Source organism: Mytilus trossulus, chromosome 2 (genome assembly GCF_036588685.1).
Source record: "Mytilus trossulus isolate FHL-02 chromosome 2, PNRI_Mtr1.1.1.hap1, whole genome shotgun sequence".
Taxonomy (NCBI): Eukaryota; Metazoa; Mollusca; class Bivalvia; order Mytilida; family Mytilidae; genus Mytilus; species Mytilus trossulus.
Window position 1 is genome coordinate 90,873,098 of NC_086374.1, and position 22,982 is coordinate 90,896,079.

The 22,982-nt window shown below is 31.9% G+C and overlaps 1 protein-coding gene across 1 annotated transcript; it reads left to right on the forward strand.

Moving 5' to 3' along the window:
• The first annotated feature begins 273 nt into the window (after positions 1–273).
• LOC134708329 (selenocysteine-specific elongation factor-like) lies at positions 274–11,392 on the forward strand. Its single transcript, XM_063568777.1, has 7 exons — positions 274–578; positions 5,475–5,644; positions 6,926–7,015; positions 8,048–8,230; positions 8,946–9,029; positions 9,887–10,610; positions 11,151–11,392. Exons 1-7 carry the CDS (start codon positions 293–295, stop codon positions 11,321–11,323), a joined length of 1,710 nt encoding a protein of 569 aa, XP_063424847.1. The 5' UTR covers positions 274–292; the 3' UTR covers positions 11,324–11,392.
• Positions 11,393–22,982: the final 11,590 nt, after the last annotated feature.

The following is a 22,982-nucleotide window of genomic DNA, read 5'->3' on the forward strand; positions in this document are numbered from 1 at the left end:
ATATTTTGGTCTCTTGTGAAGAGTTGTCTCGTTGACAATCATCATGACTGCCACATCTTCTTTTTCAATAAACTCAAACTGTACGAAGTAATCATATCAAAATAGAATTAGACGTAAACAAATTGTCAATTATCTATATAAGGATGCATATATGTGGGTTTTTTTTATTGCAAAAGTGTAATAATTTTGTGCCGGTTTATACGCTTGTATACCCAACCTAATATTTGAAGAAAACACGTATTGAAAGAAGTCCGTAGCCGGTCCCTAATTAGAATTTCTATCACGAACCAAGATGTCAGCGCCCATGTTCAATTTCAACGTTGGGGTTTTAGGACATGTTGACAGTGGCAAAACAAGTTTATCTAAGGTTTTGAGTACCACAGCGAGTACAGCATGCTTTGACAAAAATCCCCAAAGCAAAGAAAGAGGGATTACCCTTGATCTTGGATTTTCATCTTTCACAGTAGATATGCCTGATCAGCTTTGCTCCGAATATCCAGATTTGACCTCATCTAAACTTCAGTATACACTGGTTGATTGTCCAGGTCATGCATCATTAATAAAGACAATCATTGGAGGTATAATGATAATGTCATTAAAATAATAAAAACAATTCACGAATTGATCAAATTTCTAATTAAATCTAAAGGTCATTATTTAGGACAATATATAATTTGCCAAGCTAACATTAATATGAGGCAGCTGTTACCTGTGAAAGTGCACAAATTAAAAAAAATCGTTAGAATTCTCAATGGGATACTTGCCACTGAAAATTAAACAAGTAACAATCATTGAATCATATTTGTAGGTATACTATAAATACAAAATTATGTATATTACAGCTAGATATATTTAGACTACTCGCAGTATTCTTTTTTGTTACTTTCCAGAGGTGTGCCTGAGACAAAGGTTTTATATATATACTAATATGTGATAACTGTTGTTTCTTATTTGTGTTTGTAACTTGTGTTGTTTATTATATTTGTAAAAGAATATTATATTACAATGATATTATATTATGCTCCTTGTGAGCCCATTTTATGGAAATAAAGCATCTTCTTCTCTTCTTCTTCTTCTTCTTCTATATTGGTATATCATGAATATGGGTCCAAGGATTTGTATAGTTACTATACAAATCCTTGATGGGTCCTTTGGGTTTATTGTGTTGCCTCAAGTTGCTGTTTCATTGAGTTCTTGGTGTTTTGTTGTCTGACACTTTGCTGTCTCATTGATTTTTTGTTTCTTTTTGTTCATTGAGTTTTTGTCTTGTCTGTTATGTCTATTAAAATGTAGTTTTTTGTGTTGTCTAAACTTGTTTGAAAGTTTGTTTGTCATACAAATGTATACTTCAATCATTCTTTTCATACTATTTGTATTAAATATGGACCATAATTTGCTATTGGGCTCCGTTTCCTATAACTATAGAAAAGTGATAAAATGTGAATTACTGTAAGAAAAGTTGTAACTACATCTAAAGATGCCATTATTTTTATCAACATACAAGTGTATGCTACTCTTCCCTAGAAAAAAAATTTAAAATATACGAATTTCAAAGATTCTACAACCGTTTACATTTTTGTGTTGTTTCTCGCGTTACTTTTTGCTTCCGAAGAGCATAACGCTGACTGATTTATAGATAATCGTCACCGGCAAATTCGTAACTTTTGCTTTCAAATAACAAAGAACATCGACCAATAAGAATAGTGAGAAGAAAATGCCAGGAACTATAAGTATTTATTTTTAGATGATGTAATCTGCTTTGTTGTAATAGAATTCTTAAAAACAATATGCAAATATGAACTCTCGCGAGATGTTCAAACAGGTAAATCAGAGATGATTTACATTCTTGTTTTGATCTTCGTAATAATTAAGTAAGAAAATTACGTTATCGTTATGCGTTACATTTCACACGAAACAGAAGTCCAGTTATTTATTAAAATTGTTTTTGTCCTTAAGTTCTAATCATTTCCGGTCATACATGAAACATGTGACTAACATGTGATAACGCCATTACGGCCGGATGTACGAAATACTAGGTCTAAACATTGTTTTTGTTTCCAACGGGATGTTAGCAAACATAATCTGTAGACTTGTTTCGTCTTGTTTAAAAGAGGAAAATACAATTGTCAAAGAGATTGCGCCGGTAGTCTGTTATTTTTCCTATGTGCATAATGTTACATACGATCCTGTGTGAAAATAAATGCCCAATGACTTGACAAAATCGATTTCATATTTGACAGACGTTAGAACACACTTCGTTTCCCGATAATGATGTGAAGAGTACTTGGAAAAATCAATCGAAATTACGTCTCTTATCATTGTACCAATGCTCATTGGATTGATTTAACTTCTGCAGTAAATATTACTGGATATTTTAGGTGAATAAATATAATTGAATAAAAAATACATGTAAATATACCGTTACACTTGGAATGTACAAAGTTGGAATCTTTGTCACAGTTTTTAATTAATATTTTTTATTCATGTTCTGCAAACACTTATCAGAAACGCAATAAACTTGTCAAAGGAGAAGTAAACTTTTACCATGCATGACTTGAAAGGAAGTACTTTATTGATTTTAGCCCACTAAAGTAGGTTAAAATGTGGAAACCATGTAGATGGTGTACAGGTCACAAGTATCACATTGTGCCTATTTTAAAGATTTTAATTCCAAGTTAAAAGTTTTTTTCTTTACTGGATTTAAAGAATGTTACATTGCCAATGATTTGGAATAAATTGTATATAACTGGAATATCAAAACCAAATATAAATACATTTTTTTTGCTTAAACATCAAGATACAACGATTATGGTATTCTGTATCAATGAAGAAAATATGGAAAATTCTGAATAAATTGTACTAATTGTTTTCAAAACAAGCACATATTTAGGAGTTTTAAAATACTGTTACATTTAAGATGGATTTTAAGAAAAAGTATACTGTTCAGATTATTTTAAGCAGATTTTGCAATAAAATAAAACTAAAAAAATGCTTTCGGTTTCTTATGGTTTCCTGTCAGGTTTAAAAAAAACTTTAATATAACATTGAAAATAGATTTTAAATATTAACATGAAACAAGTAACACTAGTAATGGTGTTTATTTATGCCTTTTGAATTATATTGTGCAAAATAAAGAAAGTAAAGATTGGTTTCCTGTTTGGTTTCATGTCACGTAAACGGTGAATCAAAATGTATTAATTTTTTCTCGAAAAACTCAATTGTTCCATTCATACTATTCTAACACCAACACAACCCACAAAATAAAAGTTAAAATTTTAGAACTTATAAAAACGGAGTGTCTATTCGTCCGGCTAGCCGGACGAATAGTTAAAAATCTCTATTCGTCCGGCCATCCGTTTGCGGATGCGCAAATCTTTAATATCAACAAAAGTGTCATGTGACGCGGAAAGTGTCCCGGATGAGGTGTCGGATAACACATGCGCGTATGCAATGGACGTTTTGAGAATTGGAGATCGTTACTTATATTTAAAGATGTCATAGAGAAAACCTGAGAGAATGTGATTGCTTTAAACAAATGTCTATAGGAGTGATTCCAGAACAATAGCCTGTACATGTTTACTGTGAGGAATAAGCCTGAAATCGAAGTGAAATTGATGATTTACCCCCATTTACCTTAAGGAGGGAAAACGCATTCGGAAAAAATAGTATATCAAACTTGCTTGAATGAAAAATAATATATCAAACTTGCTTGGATGCATTATTTTCAAGTTATACTACAACGGAGATATATGAACATACTGATATGCCTTGACTGTGAATAAGACACCAGGGTTGGGGTATCCCCCCTCTTTTTCCTGTTGTATCTAATACACATTTTTGTTCAAATCAATCTTATCGAAAACAAAATCCTACTTTTGGGGACAGGTTACACGTGCCTGTCCTTTTCTCTAATTTCCTATGAATTAAAAATGGCCACACAATTTAAAAGAAGAATCGTGTATATAATCATATGGGGACCTTCCTTTAACCAAACTTCACAGAAACAATAAATTCAGGATCTTTTGGAATCATAGATAAAGCCAAAAATGATTGGCCCGACTATTTACCTTACAAGAAATTCATAGGCAGAACTACAAAAGAGAGAATCATCCCCCCTCCTTCCCAAATTCCTTTAGAAAATAGAATAAAAAATTCTGAATCAAATGTATAGTTTTTTTTTTTTTTTTTTTTTTTATCAGAATGAGTTCTTTTTGTTTTTGGCTGGACAAATAGCGAAAAACCGTAAAAATGCTATTTGACCGGCTTGCCGGATGAATAGACATTTTTGACTATTTGTCCGGCTAGCCGGACGAATAGCCACTGCCTTATAAAAAGGATACAAAAAGAAACCAAAGGCCGAATACCAAATTATGGTCCATATATTATATTGATTTTGTAATGTTCTTGAAAGATAAAAAGATTTTTTTTCAACCAGTATATCTAAAATAGAATTATTACTGAATAGAAATTAAAGAACATTAGTGAGCACGCTCAAATACCCCACGTCCTAACATTGTCATTGGAGAAATTAAATAAGTGTAAGAAAAAAAACTTGTATAAGAAAAAATTAATTTCCTGCCATCTAAATAGTGTGTCCTTATTATCTACAAAATTTCATGAAATTCTGTTGTGTGGTTTGAGAGGAGTTGCGATGACAAACTGTTGCAGTAGTACATTAAAATAAAAAAGTTCAAAGGAGCGTAACTCCTAGGAAAAAAATTGAATCGCAATTTCCCGTCAATATGCACAACTACATAGTATGTCCTTATTATCTGAAAAGGTTTCGTGAAATTCTGTTGTGTGGTTTGAGAGGAGTTGTGATGACAAGAAACAGGACTGACGGACAGACTGACGGACGCACTGACGGACGCACAGGTCAAAAACATTATACCCTCCGCAACTCGTTGCGTGGGGTATAATAAGGTACAAAACACTAGTACTGTATATATATTATTTAAATGCTGGAATAAAAAAATGGCAAAGATTGTAAAGTTTGTATTTCCTATTGCCTCTGCCAAACACACAGCATATAGGAGAAGTAGTCTAATAAAGACTTTGGGTTGCATATGATTATGTTTCAGAATTACTAATAAGCTAACAAATTACAAATATTTGTTTTTATATTTGACATCCACCATAAGGGAACCTTGTAAAACCATCCAACATGTACAGTCAAATCAGTATTAAGCAAAAACCTGTCTTATTAAAGACCATCAAATTTAGATCCCTCTAAAGTACATTTCATATAAGCAATATAGGAAAAGTGTACTGACATAAGTAGTCTTTAAACACATTTACTCCAAAAATTTCATATAAATTGAATCTATATTAAAGGCCACCTGTTTTAAGAGATCCCTTTTTTTCTTTCCTTTAAGTTGTCTCTTAAAACAGGTTTGACTGTATATGTATTTACATTTGTATATTTAGAAAAAAAACACAGAAAATGTTGTTGAAAGGTTTTACTCTATTTTTAGGAGCACAGATAATAGACTTGATGATTTTAGTGATTGACATTGTGAAAGGAATGCAGACACAGACTGCTGAATGCCTTGTAATAGGGGAGATAACTTGTCGAAAGATGATAGTTGTTCTAAATAAAGTGGATCTATTGCCACCTGATAAAAAGGAAGCAATGATTGAGAAGGTGATTCTAAACATATAAAAACTGTTTGTTTGAATTATGTCATATATACATGTATATATACTGTAAATTCAGAAATTATTGAGTGCATTTATTATTGCAATTTTGTCATTTTTCAGCTTAAATGCAATTTTAATTTTTAAGATTTTGAGAAAAAATTAAATTCATATAGAATATTTCAAATGCAAGTTTAAATTTATGTGTTTACAACTCTGTCACATTTTTCACAATAATTTCTGAATTTACATTTATTCTGTATTATATGCTTTCTGGTCAATCAATTATTCTCCCATTTTTCTGTAAGACTGTCTTGTATCAGATTTATTTGGAATTCACTGGTACTACCTGTATTATAATCAGTATTGAATATATACTGATGATAAACTGGCTCATTCAAAAAAACAGTTGTTGGCATGACAGGGTTATGTTCTTCTCATATATGTTATACTAAACCCCTAACGGGAAGGATTGTGCCTGATATTCATATGATGAAATCATAATCTTTCAATCAGTTTAATTGAAGTCTGGAGCTGGCATGTCAGTTAACTGCTAGTAGTCTGTTGTTATTTATGTACTATTGTCATTTTGTTTATTTTCTTTGGTTACATCTTCTGACATCAAACTCGGACTTCTCTTGAATAGATTTTTAAATGTACGTATTGTTATGCGTTTACTTTTCTACAATGACTAGAGATATAGGGGGAGGGTTGAGATCACATAAACATGTTTAACCCCGCCGCATTTTTGCGCCTGTCCCAAGTCAGGAGCCTCTGGTCTTTGTTAGTCTTGTATTATTTTAATTTTAGTTTCTTGTGTACAATTTGGAAATTAGTATGGCGTTCATTATCACTGAACTCGTATATATTTGTTTAGGGGCCAGCTGAAGGACACCTCCTGGTGCGGGAATTTCTCGTTACATTGAAGACCTGTTGGTGACCTTCTGCTGTTATTTTTTCTATGGTCGGGTTGTTGTCTCTTTGATACATTCCCCATTTCCATTCTCAATTTTATCATAATAAATTTCAGTAAAAAGAAACTGCCTTTTCAGCATCTGGCTTTTTTCTTTTGAGTTTTTGTATGAAAATATATGATATTGTATACTTATTCAATATTTTCTGAAAACAAATGCACACATAAGAAATAACTAGATACATATAATAAAGGGACCTCATGTTTAATCGTTTGTTTTATATGGTATATGGTTAGACTTAAATGTCAGTGAATAAATCAAAATAATTTTAGTGATGCGTAAAAACTGTATAGCAGTTGTTGATTTTTGTTTAGATGAAGAAAAGAATGCAGAAAACCATGGAATCAACAAAATTTGCTGGTTGTCCAATAATACCAGTAGCAGCAAAACCTGGTGGCCCTGAGGTATGATATCATTAGGCCTAAATTAATATATTGTTCGTTTCCCCAATCCCGACCCTGCCAAGCCAGGTGTGGGTAGGTAGGTAGGGAAATAATTTTTTTTTTCCAAAAAGCTTGAACATTATCGCCCAATCCTGCAAGCCTGACAATCCAAAATGAATAAAATAATGTTGACTTAGTTTTGACAATAAAATTTTATGAGTAGCACCAATTTAGCAGGGTGGGTCGGGTTTGGGGAAACAAACAATATTTTATTTTAGGTCTTATAATGTTTTTTGTTTGATTATAGCAGTACCATTTGGGCTAAGGTCTAAATAATTTTAAGTTTTTAGTTATTTTTGTCTGATTATACCAGTAAGGGTGAGCTTTAATGTGCTTGAGTTAGTAGATATAGGAAGATGTGGTGTGAGTGCCAATGAGACAACTCTCCATCCAAATAACAATTTAAAAAGTAAACCATTATAGGTTAAAGTACGGCCTTCAACACGGAGCCTTGGCTCACACCAAACAACAAGCTATAAAGGGCCCAAAATTACTAGTGTAAAACCATTCAAACGTGAAAACCAACGGTCTAATCTATATAAACAAAACGAGAAACGAGAAACACGTACATATTACATAAACAAACGACAACTACAGTACAATCTAAACCAAAAGTTTTTCAAACTCATAATACTACAACTATTCTCTGTGTCACACTAGGAAATTCTGAAATCAATATATTTAATGGCACAGATTTTTTGTTTTCATCTAGTGTACAGTAGAAGTAAAGAACAGTGTACAGTAACACTATCAGCATGTTTATATATATCTATCAGCAGAGAAACAGCAATAAGATATAAACAGAACCAAAAGTTTGACACATTCCCCATTTCCCTACTCTATTTTTTCTCTTATTTATGTCATAGCATGTTCATGCCTTTCTTAGAAATTCATTTAAAACATCTTACAGATATGGTAGCCTGCTAAATGTTACATCTTGATAGTATAACTGACACATGTCTACATATTATGTTATGTCATTTTTCATTTTAGGGTGGGGAATCAGATGCTATTGGACTGACAGATTTAATAGAAACATTGAAAACCCATACATACAGACCCAAAAGGAACCCAGAAGGACCATTTATTTTTTCTGTAGACCACTGTTTCTCCATCAGAGGTCAGGGGACTGTCATGACAGGAACTGCTTTAAGTGGAAAAGCTGTCATAAATGATGTAAGACTATTTTGAAAGGACTTACATGTATTATCAGATTATCTTTATTTAGAATTGATATGAAAGGCAGCAGAACATGGGTTCAAAGGGAGGGAGATCTACAATCCACATTTTTAATAAGAGGGAAGTTTTTAAAAGAAGCATGACAGGAAATATTCATACTCACATCTTGTATCAATGTTCCACTGCCTATGTTTTTTATACACATTGGCTGTCAATCCAATAAAATTAATCTGGAAAAGCAGAACATTTTTATAATAATGCACAAAACATGAAACAAATATGTCTGTGATATCAAAATTTTATTTAAAAAAAAAAATTTGGGTAGATGATATTTTATACTTAAAATTGTAATTTTTTGATTTCTGGTTTCATACAAACACTTTGTATGGATCTTAATCATTGGTTATTGAATAGTTGTTTTATTGCTAAATGTGTTGTGTCAAATTATAGATCCTATTCAGAAAAAGAACATTAAAGACACTGATGTCACATGTGTTGGTGTACCCAAAGAAAGGGGAGATAATTGTAATGGTTTTAGAAAATAAAGGACTTAGTATGGTGAAGTTCAGAAATTGGCTTTGGTTTACCATTAAAGTCTACAATAAAAGTTGTGTTCCAATTCTTTAATACAAACAATTATTGAATGCCTTTAAACATGTTTCACTCTAAACTAGTATTGTTCTCACTATCTGTTTTTTTTTTTATATTTTAGACTGTAGAGATCCCATCAATGAATGTTAACAAGAAGATCAAATCTATCCAGATGTTTAAACAACCAACAGATAAAATAGTTCAGGTTTGCATTCATTACTGGAATTTAATAACACCATATTCACTATAGCTTAGGAACATTGAGTTCTTTTCATGCTGATAATGTGGGTCATCCGATACCCATAAATTGATAACTTTAGATTTTGTAAAAATATCAAAATAATTTTTTTTTTTTTAAAAGGATTGGAAAGGATAACATTCATCTGAGCCGTAAAAAAAATGAGGGACTAGAAAAAGAAATGTTCATTGTTACTGACAAGCTGAATTCAAAGTCAATACATCTGGTGTACTCCTGATCACACAAGAAACTAAAAGTTTTGAGGCAATATTATACATATACATAAAATTAAGGAGAATGAAAACCTAATTATACAATCAAAATCTGACAATATTTTTTACTTTATGTAACATTTTCTTTTTAATACTTGCTTTAATGTTCTTTTTTATATCTGTATTTGAATACCTGCTTAAAAAGTTCTTTTTTATACTTGATATTTTCTTTTCAAGGTCACAACAAAAACATTGTTCAAGCTTATTGATGTAAATTTCATGCATTCAACCATTTTGTTTTATATTTTTATCCATATAATTTTAGAGAAATCAAAAGTTGCTTACTCCAAAATTTTGAAATCAAAATTGTTGATAAAACGCATCCCTAATAGATTATAGGTTGATCTCTGAATTTTATATCATCATTAAATTATTATGAAATAGGATATCTCCCCTATGCCAATAGGAATGATTCTAAATTGTGACAAGGGAGGTAATTATAGATTAAAATAAATAAATCTTAACTTCTAAATAGGAAAAAAAATTAAAATGTTCCAAGTATGAATATGCTATTTAAAATATCAAATGGCTTTTTATGTTTCTTTTCTGTAGGGTGACAGAGCTGGAGTATGTGTGACACAGTTTGACCCTAAACAACTGGAGCGAGGTCTGGTCTGTACTCCAGGTTCTCTACCCACATTTGTAGCTGGTATCATGACTGTATCCAACATTCCTTACTACAAAGGAGCTATTAATTCCAAAGCTAAGTTCCATATCACAACTGGACATGAAACAGTCATGGCAAAAGTAACTTTTTTTGGATTGTATGAGGACCCTAATTCTAAAGAAGCAGATTCAACAACTGCTCTAGATTATACAAGGGAATATGTATACCAGGATAATTTTATAACAAATACAGCAAAACAAGATCAGGCAAAGGCTCAACAAAGGTTACCTATAAAACAATATGCTCTTATAGAGTATGAAAAACCAGTCACATGTCCACATAACTCTCTTGTGATTGGTTCAAAGTTAGATACTGACATTCATGCAAATATGTGTCGAATAGCTTTCCATGGTCAGCTTTTAGAATGTTTTACTGACTCGAAATATTTAGTAAACAATCTACCAAAATTGAAAGTTTATAAGACTAAAGTACGTGAAGGTTTAGTGGAACGATGTCAAGATGAGTATACATTGATTGGTAAAAATTTGTTCAAAAAGGAAACAAACATTCAATCTTTTGTTGGATTGAAGGTGACATTGTCGTCTGGTGAGAAAGGGGTTATCGAGGGAGGATTTGGACAAAGTGGAAAGTTTAAAATCAGAATTCCAGGTAATTAGTAATAATATTTTATATTATATTAATCTAGTTAAGATGATGAAGAATCCAAAATTATATTCATAGAAAGTTTTAATCATTCCCTATTGATGTAAAGAATATGTGAAAGTTATTTTACTGATGTAAAATGTGGAGAAATTGATGAATAAATTATCATATGGTGTGATAAAAAAAACCCAGACATTAGTGAAAAGGAAAAATTTAAACAGATATGATTATGATTCCAAATATAAATTTTCAGTCCAATTGATACCTGATCACTGGAAGTATGAAAAAGCACTTAGATAAAAACCATTTATGATTTATCACAATTTAAAAAATGTATTATACATGAACAATACATTTTTATGGCTTTTGATTGCATATTTTTAAACTCATTTATTCCTAATATAATTAATTCAACTGAAGACAGTTTCACCATCAGTAAGTACATTTAAAAAATTGGAATATTTCTCTTTTAACCTAAAAAATAGTTTACCTAGTTGTCAAGTAGCCAGTATATTTCTAACAAATTGTATACATTTCTTTTTACAGATGGAGTTTCAAAAGAAATTCAGCAAAAGTATTCTGGAACAAAGAAGAAAAATAAAAACAAAGAATCAGAAGCCAATCAGGATGAACAGCAGACAGACCATGAACCAATCAAAATCTTTCTAACATTCAAAAGATATGTGTTTGATCCAGAGAAAAAAATGAAACAAAGCTGATACTTATGTTGATATATAATTGTGAGGGTGCAATATTTATTATGGAGTAAAATTATATATAAATCTGAAATTTATAAAAGACTAAAAAGTAGTTTTCTAACCTGCTTTTCCTTTATAGTTTTTTTTGTTTAAGTGTACAACCATGAGTAATGAATAGAACCTAACAGAGTTAACTGTAAATATAAAATATAACAAGAAGACGAAGAAAAAACTTTAAAAAAATATTCAAAAAATGTCAACTTATCATTACTAGCAACAGTTCCTCATAAATATTACACAATTCAAAGAAAAAAATCAAAAAAATCAGCTGACAATACAAAGAAACAATAATGACAAAAAACAAAGGAGTTTATTGATAATGCCTGAGATGAGTGTAATGTCAATATTACTGTCAATACACTGTCCTGCTAACATTAGGGCTGTCTTCATGCATAACTGGTATGTTGTGGTTATTTCCTAGACTGTTTTTAAACAGTAAGTCATAGAAGTTATTTACAACTGACACCAAACAGTGCAGCTACAAACAAAATCATCACTGACATTTAAAGAGAAATCAAAGATGGCTCATAATTTTGAAAGAATGGTCAAAACATGCTGGATACTACAAGAATGTTGCAATGTAGCCCCACCTCTTGACTGGATATTTTCTTCTCATAAAATCAAATATAACACTAGTAACAGGTTTCATGAAGTTTCACAAAAATCGTTAATTGAAAGAAGCATAAGTGACTGATCCCATTGTTTTAACACGTCAGTTGTCAAAACTCATCAGTCGAATTTCAAATGTTTTTTGGTTCTGTGATGAGTTTGGCATATATCTCATTACCATTGGTTGTTGTCTTTAGGGTTTTTAAGTTGTCAGGTTGCTATCTCATGGCCTTCAAGGTGTGTCTTCTGTTTTTGCAAGGTCAAGTTCCTGTCGCATTCACTTCTAGATACATGTACCTTTTATTTTTGTTATGGTCTGATTGCTGCCTTGTCGTCTTCTATATTTTGTTTATGTTGTCAGGTTGGTGTTTCATGGGCTTTTTGATATCTTTTGTGTTTTTGAATGCGGAAAGGCTGTTGACTGGATCATTGACCTCTAGATATTTGTTAATTGTTTGATCAGTTCCTGCAGGGTTGGCAAACACCCCGGTTTTATGGGTATTGCCCAGCCCAGTGGGAAATACTGGGAAAACCCCGGTTTTACTGGGTAATACTGGGTAATATAAGATACTGGCCCGAATTTCAAAGAAGATTCAGTAATCAATCACAAATGCAATGCATTTAAGATATATATAAACCTATTTTTATTTATAAATAATTAGTTTATTTGTTTGAGAGTCTCACATACATGTACAAGAGTACAAGTGTATACATCTGAGAAAGAATTATTTTTACAACTGATAAAAAAATATTTTTTCAACTATATATAACTAGTATAAAGAGTTTAAAGATTACATGTACAGGTAAGAAAAATTACTTTGAAATAATTAATATATATGTACAAATGTACAAAACTTATTAATAAGTAATTATTCAGATTAGAACACATATGTTTATATAACAATAATCAGTCTTTTCATTTCTTAAGAGTTAATAACAAGACCCTGTAGGGTGTTTATTTAGCAATCATGATTGCATATATAGCAATTTAATTTACAATTCACATAAACACTTCAATAAGCGGTGCATTACGTTTGCGCGCATTACCATTACATTTGCGCGCAAAAATCATGTTTGCGCGCAGCTTATGATTACATTTGCGCACATTTTTTTGACAGGTAAACTGAGGTAAAATACAGGTTATAATACTTATTAATTTATTAAATTGTTCAATTATTTACAAGTATCAGTACCCCTTCCGTTAGTCAGTCTCATAAGGCAAGGGGGGGGGGGGGGGGGGGGGGGGGGGAAGAGATAAAGCTGCAGATTTGTTTTTGATTTTCAAATACAATTCAACAAGTCAAAGGTGTATGCAAATTTTAAGAAAATTTGTGACTGACATAGACCATTTATTATAACGGAGTTTATACCTGGTTTTGAATTCAATATGAACAATATATAATTTGAATCAATAAACTATTTTTAAAATAATAATCGATAGTCATATCCATTATGAAAATACCAAAAAATATAGTCATTTATAATTTGATATGATTTTTATTTATATTTTTACCTGGGATTACCTGTTAAATGAATGCGCGCAAATGTAATCAAAAGCTGCGTGCAAACGTAAAACATTTTAATCCCCAAATGCGCGCAAACGTAGTGCGCCCGCAATAAGGTGTTAAGATTATTGAAACAATGCTTGGAAAGCCCAGTAAAACCCGGGCGGGTAATACTTTGCCAACTCTGAGTTGCTGTCATAAGACTTGTACATACATATGATGGACTGTGAAACTCAGATCAGGAGATTTGGAAATTTTGGTCAGGAGATTAGGACTCAGATCAGGAGGTTTTTTATCGACATAAATTTTGTCGTAAATGTAACCATATGAAGTAGAAATTGTGTTTTTTCTACAAATTGTAATATGTTTAAAGTACCCTTATTGCCTTTCTATTTGAATAAAATAAAATATTAAGAAGAATCTGTTTCCTGTTTAGTTTTGTTTTGTTTTTGATAAATGATTGTTCACTGCTTGCAAATAAATCATTATATTTATCTATCTTATCTGTATAGATTTTTATTCATGTCTCCATCTCCTTATCATTGGTATAGACAAATAAGAAAGAAATAAGCTCTACATGTTTGTTTGCAACATCATATATTAATTTAAAAAATAACAAACACTAACAGTAGCATGGCTTTTAAGCATTATGAAAGTCTTATTTGTAGAAAACTTAATAAAATGTTTTGCTATTTCAAGCTTACACAATAAAATCTTATATATTCTAACAACTACAATTCTCAAACCCAAGGTTTTATAATCCCAATTAAACTAACTAGAAATTTATTAGTCTTAATGTACATATTGTATATTCCAATCACATAAATGATAAACAGATTTATAATATAAACTTCAATTTAATCCTTGATAGGAGGTCTAGATTGCTAAAATAATTTTTAAATTTATATTTTTTTATTTGTCCCAAAACATTTAAATGCATTTAATCAACATCCATTTATGATTATTTGATTAAAATATTAATCATTTATAGTCTTTTTACAATTTACATTTTTAAAAGCAAAATAACTGAAAACAGGATAAAACAAAGGCACTGTGCTTAAACGGCCGTGGGTAACTTAGTTACCCACAGCCCAAGATGGAGCCGCCTGGCTTCGGTTAGGAAGTTTGCTCCTATATAATTACAATACCATGCATACAAAACAAATGTTCAGTAATTAAAAAGTTATATAAATCTTTTAGGGAAACTTTGCAATGTAAAACGTGGTTTGTTACTACATAATAAACGATTACAGCACGATTTTCCAAAACACTTATGATGTCCGTAACTTCAAAACAACTTGTCCGTAACTTTTTTCCTTGTACCAATAGGGATGTCCGTAACTTTGGCATGATTTCGGTAACTTTCAAAGAATCTTTATTCGTAGATGTAATTATAAAAAAAAGAAATGATTAATAAAAAAAATATCGAACTCCTCGGAATATTCAAACGGGAAGTCCTTTATAGAATGGCAAAGCCAAAAGCTCAAGTTAACACACCAAACGAATGGAAAACAACGGTCATATTCCTGCCTTGGTACAGGCATTAAAAAGTAAAATTACAAAAATACTGAACTCTGAAGAAAATTCAAAAAGGAAAGTCCCTTATAAAATGGAAAAATCCAAAGCTCAACCGAATGGATAACAACTGCCATTTTCCCGACTTGGTACAGGCATATTCTTATGTAGAAAATTGTACGGCAAAATTAATGCACCTTACATTCTACTGGCTTTATAGATTGTTAACTGCTTAAGTTTTAGATGATAAATCATGACATGCAGGTTATAAATTCACCATTTCCAACTGTAGAAATTACATTAATAGTGAATTAACATATGAAAATGACCTTAGGAGAACAAGTTCGGAGGTCAATCCTTATTAGATATAGATAGATGAATCAGTCCAAACCTCTCAAGAAGATGTGTATGATTTGATACCCGATCTTATTAAATCTCTGAGGTCAATGAAACTTTTAGAATATTTTAAATCTACTTTTATTGCTATAATAAACTGAATCCTGTTCAACAATATAGCTTTCCATCTATTCCTAGATATTGGCACTTTTTTCACAATCAACAACACATCACACTATAGATATAGTGAAGAGACCATACTTTTTTGGCTAACAATTCAGAAATTATTTAAAGGAAAGGATAATATCAATTTTTCCGCGGCTATACCGACCAAGGACTCATCAGTGAACAATCTATAAAGCTAGAAGAATGTTAGATAAATTTTGCCGTACCGTAAGATCCCGTATCCAGGGAATAATTTCTTTAAATTTAACGGAAAATCCGTGACACTCTGGTTTGCTTTTTCTCTTGTTTAGTTTGAAGCATATTGTTATTGTATAAATCTATGTAATAATATAAGGGGTTTGCTAGTGTTTATTGTCCTTTAAGTGTTGAAATTGTTAATTTTTTTTACAATTTTGAAAAAAAGTTACCCACATCCGAAAATAAAGTTACGGACAGTCTGATTATTTTTTACTTATAAGTTACGGACATCTTATGCATTTTTCAAAAGTTGGCCTTGCGCTAAAATGAAGTCAAAATTAACAAATTTGAAGTGATGGTAAGTGATTTCTTTATTCAAAAGTCCTATTAATATTTACATAGATCATGAAAAACGTTGCAAAAAGTAGATTTCGTATCAACTATCATCTCAACAAGTTTAGAGTCCGCCATCTTGGGCTGTGGGTAACTTAAGTTACCCACGGCCGTTTAAGCACAGTGAAAGGGAAGTAACAAAAATGTATTTCAATATTCCCAATACACATCGTTTTTATAACACAACGGCAGTTAGCCAGAGGTAAACATTGTTGATTACCAGTATGTTTGACACCCCAGCTGTCAAGTGAAGCCAATTTCTACATCTACATCTACATAATACTTCTTAACTTCAATATGTTGAAGATTACAAGAAGGCACATACTAGGGAAACAAATTAAAACTAAACATATTTACAATAATTTCAAAAAAACTTTTTTTTTTAATTTTTGTATATAGATAAAAACATGGTTTGATTTAGCAATACATATGTGGTTTTGCACCAGACTTAAAAGCTTCTAAGTCTGGGCTACAGGCTACTTGGTATGTTAGGGAATTCCACAACCTTATTGTTCTAGGAAAAAATGAATATAAATGATAGTTTGTGGGAGAGAATGGCTGTATAAATTTATGTTCTTTGGATGGTATTAGGTATGTATTTACTGGGATGGCGACTAATTGGTGTTGAATTTTATATAGCATGGTGACGGATGCAAGATTTCTTCTTTGTTGTAATGTTGGCCATCTTAGATGTTCAAGCATGGCTGTTACACTGCTTTGATAGCTGTATTGGTTTAGTGTATACCTGGCAGCTCTTCTCTGTACCATTTCAATTTTATGTATTTGTTGTTTCTGCCAGACGACACTACAGTATTCAATTTTTGGTCTTACGTATGTTTTGTAAGCCAGTTCTTTTGTTTTTATGCTGTTAGTTTTGACGTTTCTTTTAATAAATCTCAGTGATGCATTTGCTTTGTTCGTGATGTCATTTATATGAGAATTCCATGTCAGATCGTTTGTGATGGAAACGCCAAGATATTTTGCTTTGTTTGTTGATTTTAAAATATGATTATGTAGTGTGTATTTATAGATGATTGGTTTATGTTTTCTTGTTATGTGGATGATTTCACATTTGTCTGGGTTAAAGGACATGAGCCATTCTTGCTCCCATTGTTCCAATTTATGTAGGTCTGATTGAAGGGTGTGACAGTCATCTAATGATGAGATTGTTAGATACACAATAGTGTCATCTGCAAAGAGGCGAACATTACTTTTGAGGTTGTCTGGCATGTCATTAATGTAGATTAAGAACAGACATGGCCCGAGAACAGAGCCTTGGGGAACGCCTGACAATACAGGACAACTATTTGATGTGTGACTGTCAACCACCACTTTTTGTGATCTATGTGATAACCATGCCTCTATCCAATTTGTTGTTTTGTTATTTATTCCCATGCGTTTCAGTTTAAGAATAAGTCTTTGGTGGTCCACCTTATCAAACGCTTTTGAAAAATCCATGACAACTACGTCAGTTTGTTTACCATTTGCCATATAATCAAGTATTTGCTGTGTAAAAGTTAAAAGTTGTGTTTCACAGCTAACTTTTGATCTAAAACCATGCTGCAGTGGATATAGTAAATCGTGAATGTCTAGATGTTTCATTATGGATGATACAATTGTATGTTCTAGTGATTTACTAAGGATACAGGTTAGAGAGATGGGCCTGTAGTTTTCAGGTTTAGATTTTGCTCCCTATTTGAAAACTGGTGTAACCAAGGCCTCTCTCCAGTCGTTTGGTACTGTTCCTGTATTTACTGATGAGTTAAATAAGTCAGATATAATAGGTGAGATTTCATGATGAACTTCTTTTAGAAAATGAGGTGATATTTTGTCTGGACCAATTGCTTTTGATGGGTTTAAGTTTTTTAGTAATTTAGATGTTTTATTATACATCTTCTTTGATGTACAGGTAAAATTTAACACAGGTGTCATTTACACCCGTACAGTAGTAAGAAATGATCAAATATGGCGTCTGAAAATTTTCATTCATGAAATATTTCATACACGGGAGTTTTTTCTCCTGAACGGGAGGACGGGAGGAGACCCCTGAAAACGGGAGTGTAGATATCTTTTGTGTCTTTTGTATGGTCAGGTTCTTGTATCATCGATGTTTAGATATCTTTTGATTTTTTTGTGGATTAGTTTGCTCTCTTATTGACTTCTAAAGATATCTCACAGAGAGCTGTGTTGTAGTAGTTAGTTCGTTGGACTACTTGCACAAAGGTTCCTGGCTCGTTTCCCGTTCAGGGAAGAACATTTTGTGACTGAATTTTCGGCTCCCCCTTGAAACAATCTGTGAGTATGGTCTTGAGGAATCGATGCTAGTCCGTCGGAAGGGGAAGATAAACGACTGACCTGTGTTTGTAGAGAGAGATATATTTTGCACGTTCAATACACCCTTGTAAATTTCGAAAAAGAGCAGACTAAGGCCGCTAAAAGGCAGTTATATCACCCGCGAAATTGAAAGGGATTAAAATAAGTTGCTAAACTTGTTTCCCAATCCACAATAAATAAATATGTTTAAACTAAAGATATCTCACGTTTCTGTGTAATCAGGTAACTGGCTTATTGACATCTATATATGATTTGTCTATTTAGTGGTTAGGTTGCTTTATCAGTGACTTATAGATATTTTTCATCTGTATTGACAGGTTGCTGTCTCTCTGTATTCTTAATATCTTTTGTGTTTTATGTTTCATGTTGTTCTCTCATTGACCTCTCGATGTCCTCGTTTTTGTGTGGTCAGACTGCTCTTGACGTCTACATATCTTGTGTTGCTCTATAATTAACTTCTAGATATCTTTAGTTTTTTTGTGTAGTCATTTTGTTCTCTAATTGCTCTCTTAATACATTTTGTGTTTTTTGTGTAGTCATTTTGTTCTCTAATTGCTCTCTTAATACATTTTGTGTTTTTTGTGTAGTCATTTTGTTCTCTAATTGCTCTCTTAATACATTTTGTGTTTTTTGTGTGGTCTGGTTGCTCTTTCATTGACGTCTAGTTTTTTTTTGTTTTTTTTAGTCTTGTTGCTCTCTCTTTACTTTATACATATCATGTGTGTTTTTGTGTGGTCTGGTTGCTGTCTCGTTTACCTCTAGACATCTTATATTTGTTTTTGTGTAGATTCGTTTCTTTCTCGTTTACTTCTAGATATCTTTTGTGTTGAAGTGTAGTCTGGTTGCTGTCTCGTTTACTTCTAGATATCTTTAGTGTTGAAGTGTAGTCTGGTTGCTATCTCGTTTACTTCTAGATATCTGTTGTATTTAAGTATAGTTTGGTTGCTGTCTCGTTTACTTCTAGATATCTTTTGTGTTTAAGTGTAGTCTGGTTGCTGTCTCGTTTATTTCTAGATATCTTTTGTGTTTACTTATAGTTTGGTTGCTGTTACGGTTACTTCTAGATATATTATTTTTGTTTTGTGTAGTCTGGTTGCTGTCTCGTTTACCTCTAGACATCTTATTTTTGTTGTTGTGTAGATTTGTTTTTTTCTCGTTTATTTCTAGATATCTTTTGTATTTTCTTATAGTTTGGTTGCTGTCTCGTTTACTTCTATATATCTTTTGTGTTTTATTGTAGTCTGGTTGCTGTCTCGTTTATTTATAGATATCTTTTGTGTTTACTTATAGCTTGGCTGCTGTCTCGTTTATTTCTAGATATCTTTTGTGTTTCAGTGTAGTCTGGTTGCTGTCTTGTTTAATTCTATATATCTTTTGTGTTTTTGTGTAGTCTGGTTGCTGTCTCGTTTACTTCTAGATATCTTTTGTGTTTACTTATAGTTTGGTTGCTGTCTCGTTTATTTCTAGATATCTTTTGTGTTGAAGTGTAGTCTGGTTGCTGTCTCGTTTACTTCTAGATATCTTTTGTGTTTACTTATAGTCTGGTTGCTGTCCCGTTTATTTCTTGATAGCTTTTGTGTTTACTTATAGTTTGGTTGCTGTCTCTTTTATTTCTAGATATCTTTTGTGTTTAAGTGTAGTATGGTTGCTGTCTTGTTTAATTCTATATATCTTTTGTGTTTTTGTGTAGTCTGGTTGCTGTCTCGTTTACTTCTAGATATCTTTTGTGTTTACTTATAGTTTGGTTGCTGTCTCGTTTATTTCTAGATATCTTTTGTGTTTTTGTGTAGTCTGGTTGCTGTCTCGTTTACTTCTAGATATCTTTTGTGTTTACTTATAGTTTGGTTGCTGTCTCGTTTATTTCTAGATATCTTTTATGTTGAAGTGTAGTCTGGTTGCTGTCTCGTTTACTTCTAGATATCTTTTGTTTTTACTTATAGTTTGGTTGCTGTCTCGTTTATTTCTAGATATCTTTTGTATTTACTTATAGTTTGGTTGCTGTCTCGTTTATTTCTAGATATATTTTGTGTTTTTGTGTAGTCTGGTTGCTGTCTCGTTTATTTCTAGATATCTTTTGTGTTTTTGTGTAGTCTGGTTGCTGTCTCGTTTACTTCTAGATATCTTTTGTGTTTTCTTATAGTTTGGTTGCTGTCTCGTTTATTTCTAGATATCTTTTGTGTTTACTTATAGTTTGGTTGCTGTCTCGTTTATTTCTAGATATCTTTTGTGTTTAAGTGTAGTCTGGTTGCTGTCTTGTTTACTTCTAGATATCTTTTGTGTTTCCTTATAGTCTGGTTGCTGTCTCGTTTATTTCTAGATATCTTTTGTGTTTACTTATAGTTTGGTTGCTGTCTCGTTTATTTCTAGATATCTTTTGTGTTTAAGTGTAGTCTGGTTGCTGTCTTGTTTAATTCTATATATCTTTTGTGTTTTTGTGTAGTCTGGTTGCTGTCTCGTTTATTTCTAGATATCTTTTGTGTTTAAGTGTAGTATGGTTGCTGTCTTGTTTAATTCTAGATATCTTTTGTGTTTTTGTGTAGTCTGGTTGCTGTCTCGTTTACTTCTAGATATCTTTTGTGTTAAAGTGTAGTCTGGTTGCTGTTTTGTTTACTTCTAGATATCTTTTGTGTTTCCTTATAGTCTGGTTACTGTCTCGTTTATTTCTAGATATCTTTTGTGTTTACTTATAGTTTGGTTGCTGTCTCGTTTATTTCTAGATATCTTTTGTGTTTTTGTGTAGTCTGGTTGCTGTCTCGTTTACTTCTAGATATCTTTTGTGTTTTTGTGTAGTCTGGTTGCTGTCTCGTTTACTTCTAGATATCTTTTGTGTTTACTTATAATTTGGTTGCTGTCTCGTTTATTTCTAGATATCTTTTGTGTTGAAGTGTAGTCTGGTTGCTGTCTCGTTTACTTCTAGATATCTTTTGTGTTTACTTATAGTTTGGTTGCTGTCTCGTTTATTTCTAGATATCTTTTGTGTTTAAGTGTAGTCTGGTTGCTGACTCGTTCATTTCTAGATATATTTTGTGTTTAAGTGTAGTCTGGTTGCTGTCTCGTTTACTTCTAGATATCTTTGTGTTTACTTATAGTTTGGTTGCTGTCTCGTTTATTTCTAGATATGTTTTGTGTTTTTGTGTAGTCTGGTTGCTGTCTCGTTTATTTCTAGATATCTTTTGTGTTTACTTATAGTCTGGTTGCTGTCTCGTTTATTTCTAGATATCTTTTGTGTTTAAGTGTAGTCTGGTTGCTGATTCGTTTATTTTCTAGTTATCTTATGTGTTTAAGTGTAGTCTGGTTGCTGTCTCGTTTATTTCTAGATATCTTCTGTGTTTTTGTGTAGTCTGGTTGCTGTCTCGTTTAATTCTAGATATCTTTTGTGTTTACTTATAGTCTGGTTGCTGTCTTGTTTACTTCTAGATATCTTTTGTGCTTACTTATAGTTTGGTTGCTGTCTCGTTTACTTCTAGATATCTTTTGTGTTTAAGTGTAGTCTGGTTGCTGTCTTGTTTATTTCTAGATATCTTTTGTGTTTAAGTGTAGTCTGGTTGCTGTCTCGTTTATTTCTAGATATCTTTTGTTTTTGTGTAGTCTGGTTGCTGTTTTGTTAAATTCTATATATCTTTTGTGTTTTTGTGCAGGCTGGTTGCTCTCTCGTTTACTTCTAGATATCTTTTGTGTTTACTTATAGTTTGGTTGCTGTCTCGTTTATTTCTAGATATCTTTTGTGTTGAAGTGTAGTCTGGTTGCTGTCTCGTTTACTTCTTGATATCTTTTGTGTTTACTTATAGTTTGGTTGCTGTCTGGTTTATTTCTAGATATCTTTTGTGTTTAAGTTTAGTCTGGTTGCTGTCTTGTTTACTTCTAGATATCTTTTGTGTTTACTTATAGTTTGGTTGCTGTCTGGTTTATTTCTAGATATCTTTTGTGTTTAAGTGTAGTCTGGTTGCTGTCTTGTTTATTTCTAGATATCTTTTGTGTTTACTTATAGTTTGGTTGCTGTCTCGTTTATTTCTAGATATCTTTTGTGTTTAAGTGTAGTCTGGTTGCTGTCTCGTTTATTTCTAGATATCTTTTGTGTTTAAGTGTAGTCTGGTTGCTGTCTCGTTTACTTCTAGATATCTTTTGTGTTTACTTATAATTTGGTTGCTGTTTCGTTTACTTCTATATATCTTATTTTTGTTTTGTGAAGTCTGGTTGCTATCTCGTTTACTTCTTTATATCTTTTGTGTTGAAGTGTAGTCTGGTTGCTGTCTCGTTTACTTTTAGATATCTTTTGTGTTTAAGTGTTGTCTGGTTGCTGTCTCGTTTACTTCTAGATATCTTTTGTTTTTGTGTAGTCTGGTTGCTGTCTCGTTTACTTCTAGATATCTTTTGTGTTTACTTATAATTTGGTTGCTGTTACGTTTACTTCTATATATCTTCTTTTTGTTTTTGTATAGTCTGGTATCTGTCTCGTTTACTTCTAGATATATTTTGTGTTTTTGTGTAGTCTGGTTGCTGTCTCGTTTACATCTGGATATCTTTTGTGTTTACTTATAATTTGGTTGCTGTTTCGTTTACTTCTA

Excerpts from the sequence above, each read along its gene's own strand:
- LOC134708329 (XM_063568777.1), top strand. The coding sequence starts at position 293 with ATGTCAGCGCCCATGTTCAATTTCAACGTTGGGGTTTTAGGACATGTT. Across the intron at positions 579-5,474 it reads AATAAAGACAATCATTGGAG|GAGCACAGATAATAGACTTG; the intron begins GTATAATGATAA and ends CTCTATTTTTAG. Across the intron at positions 5,645-6,925 it reads AGGAAGCAATGATTGAGAAG|ATGAAGAAAAGAATGCAGAA; the intron begins GTGATTCTAAAC and ends ATTTTTGTTTAG.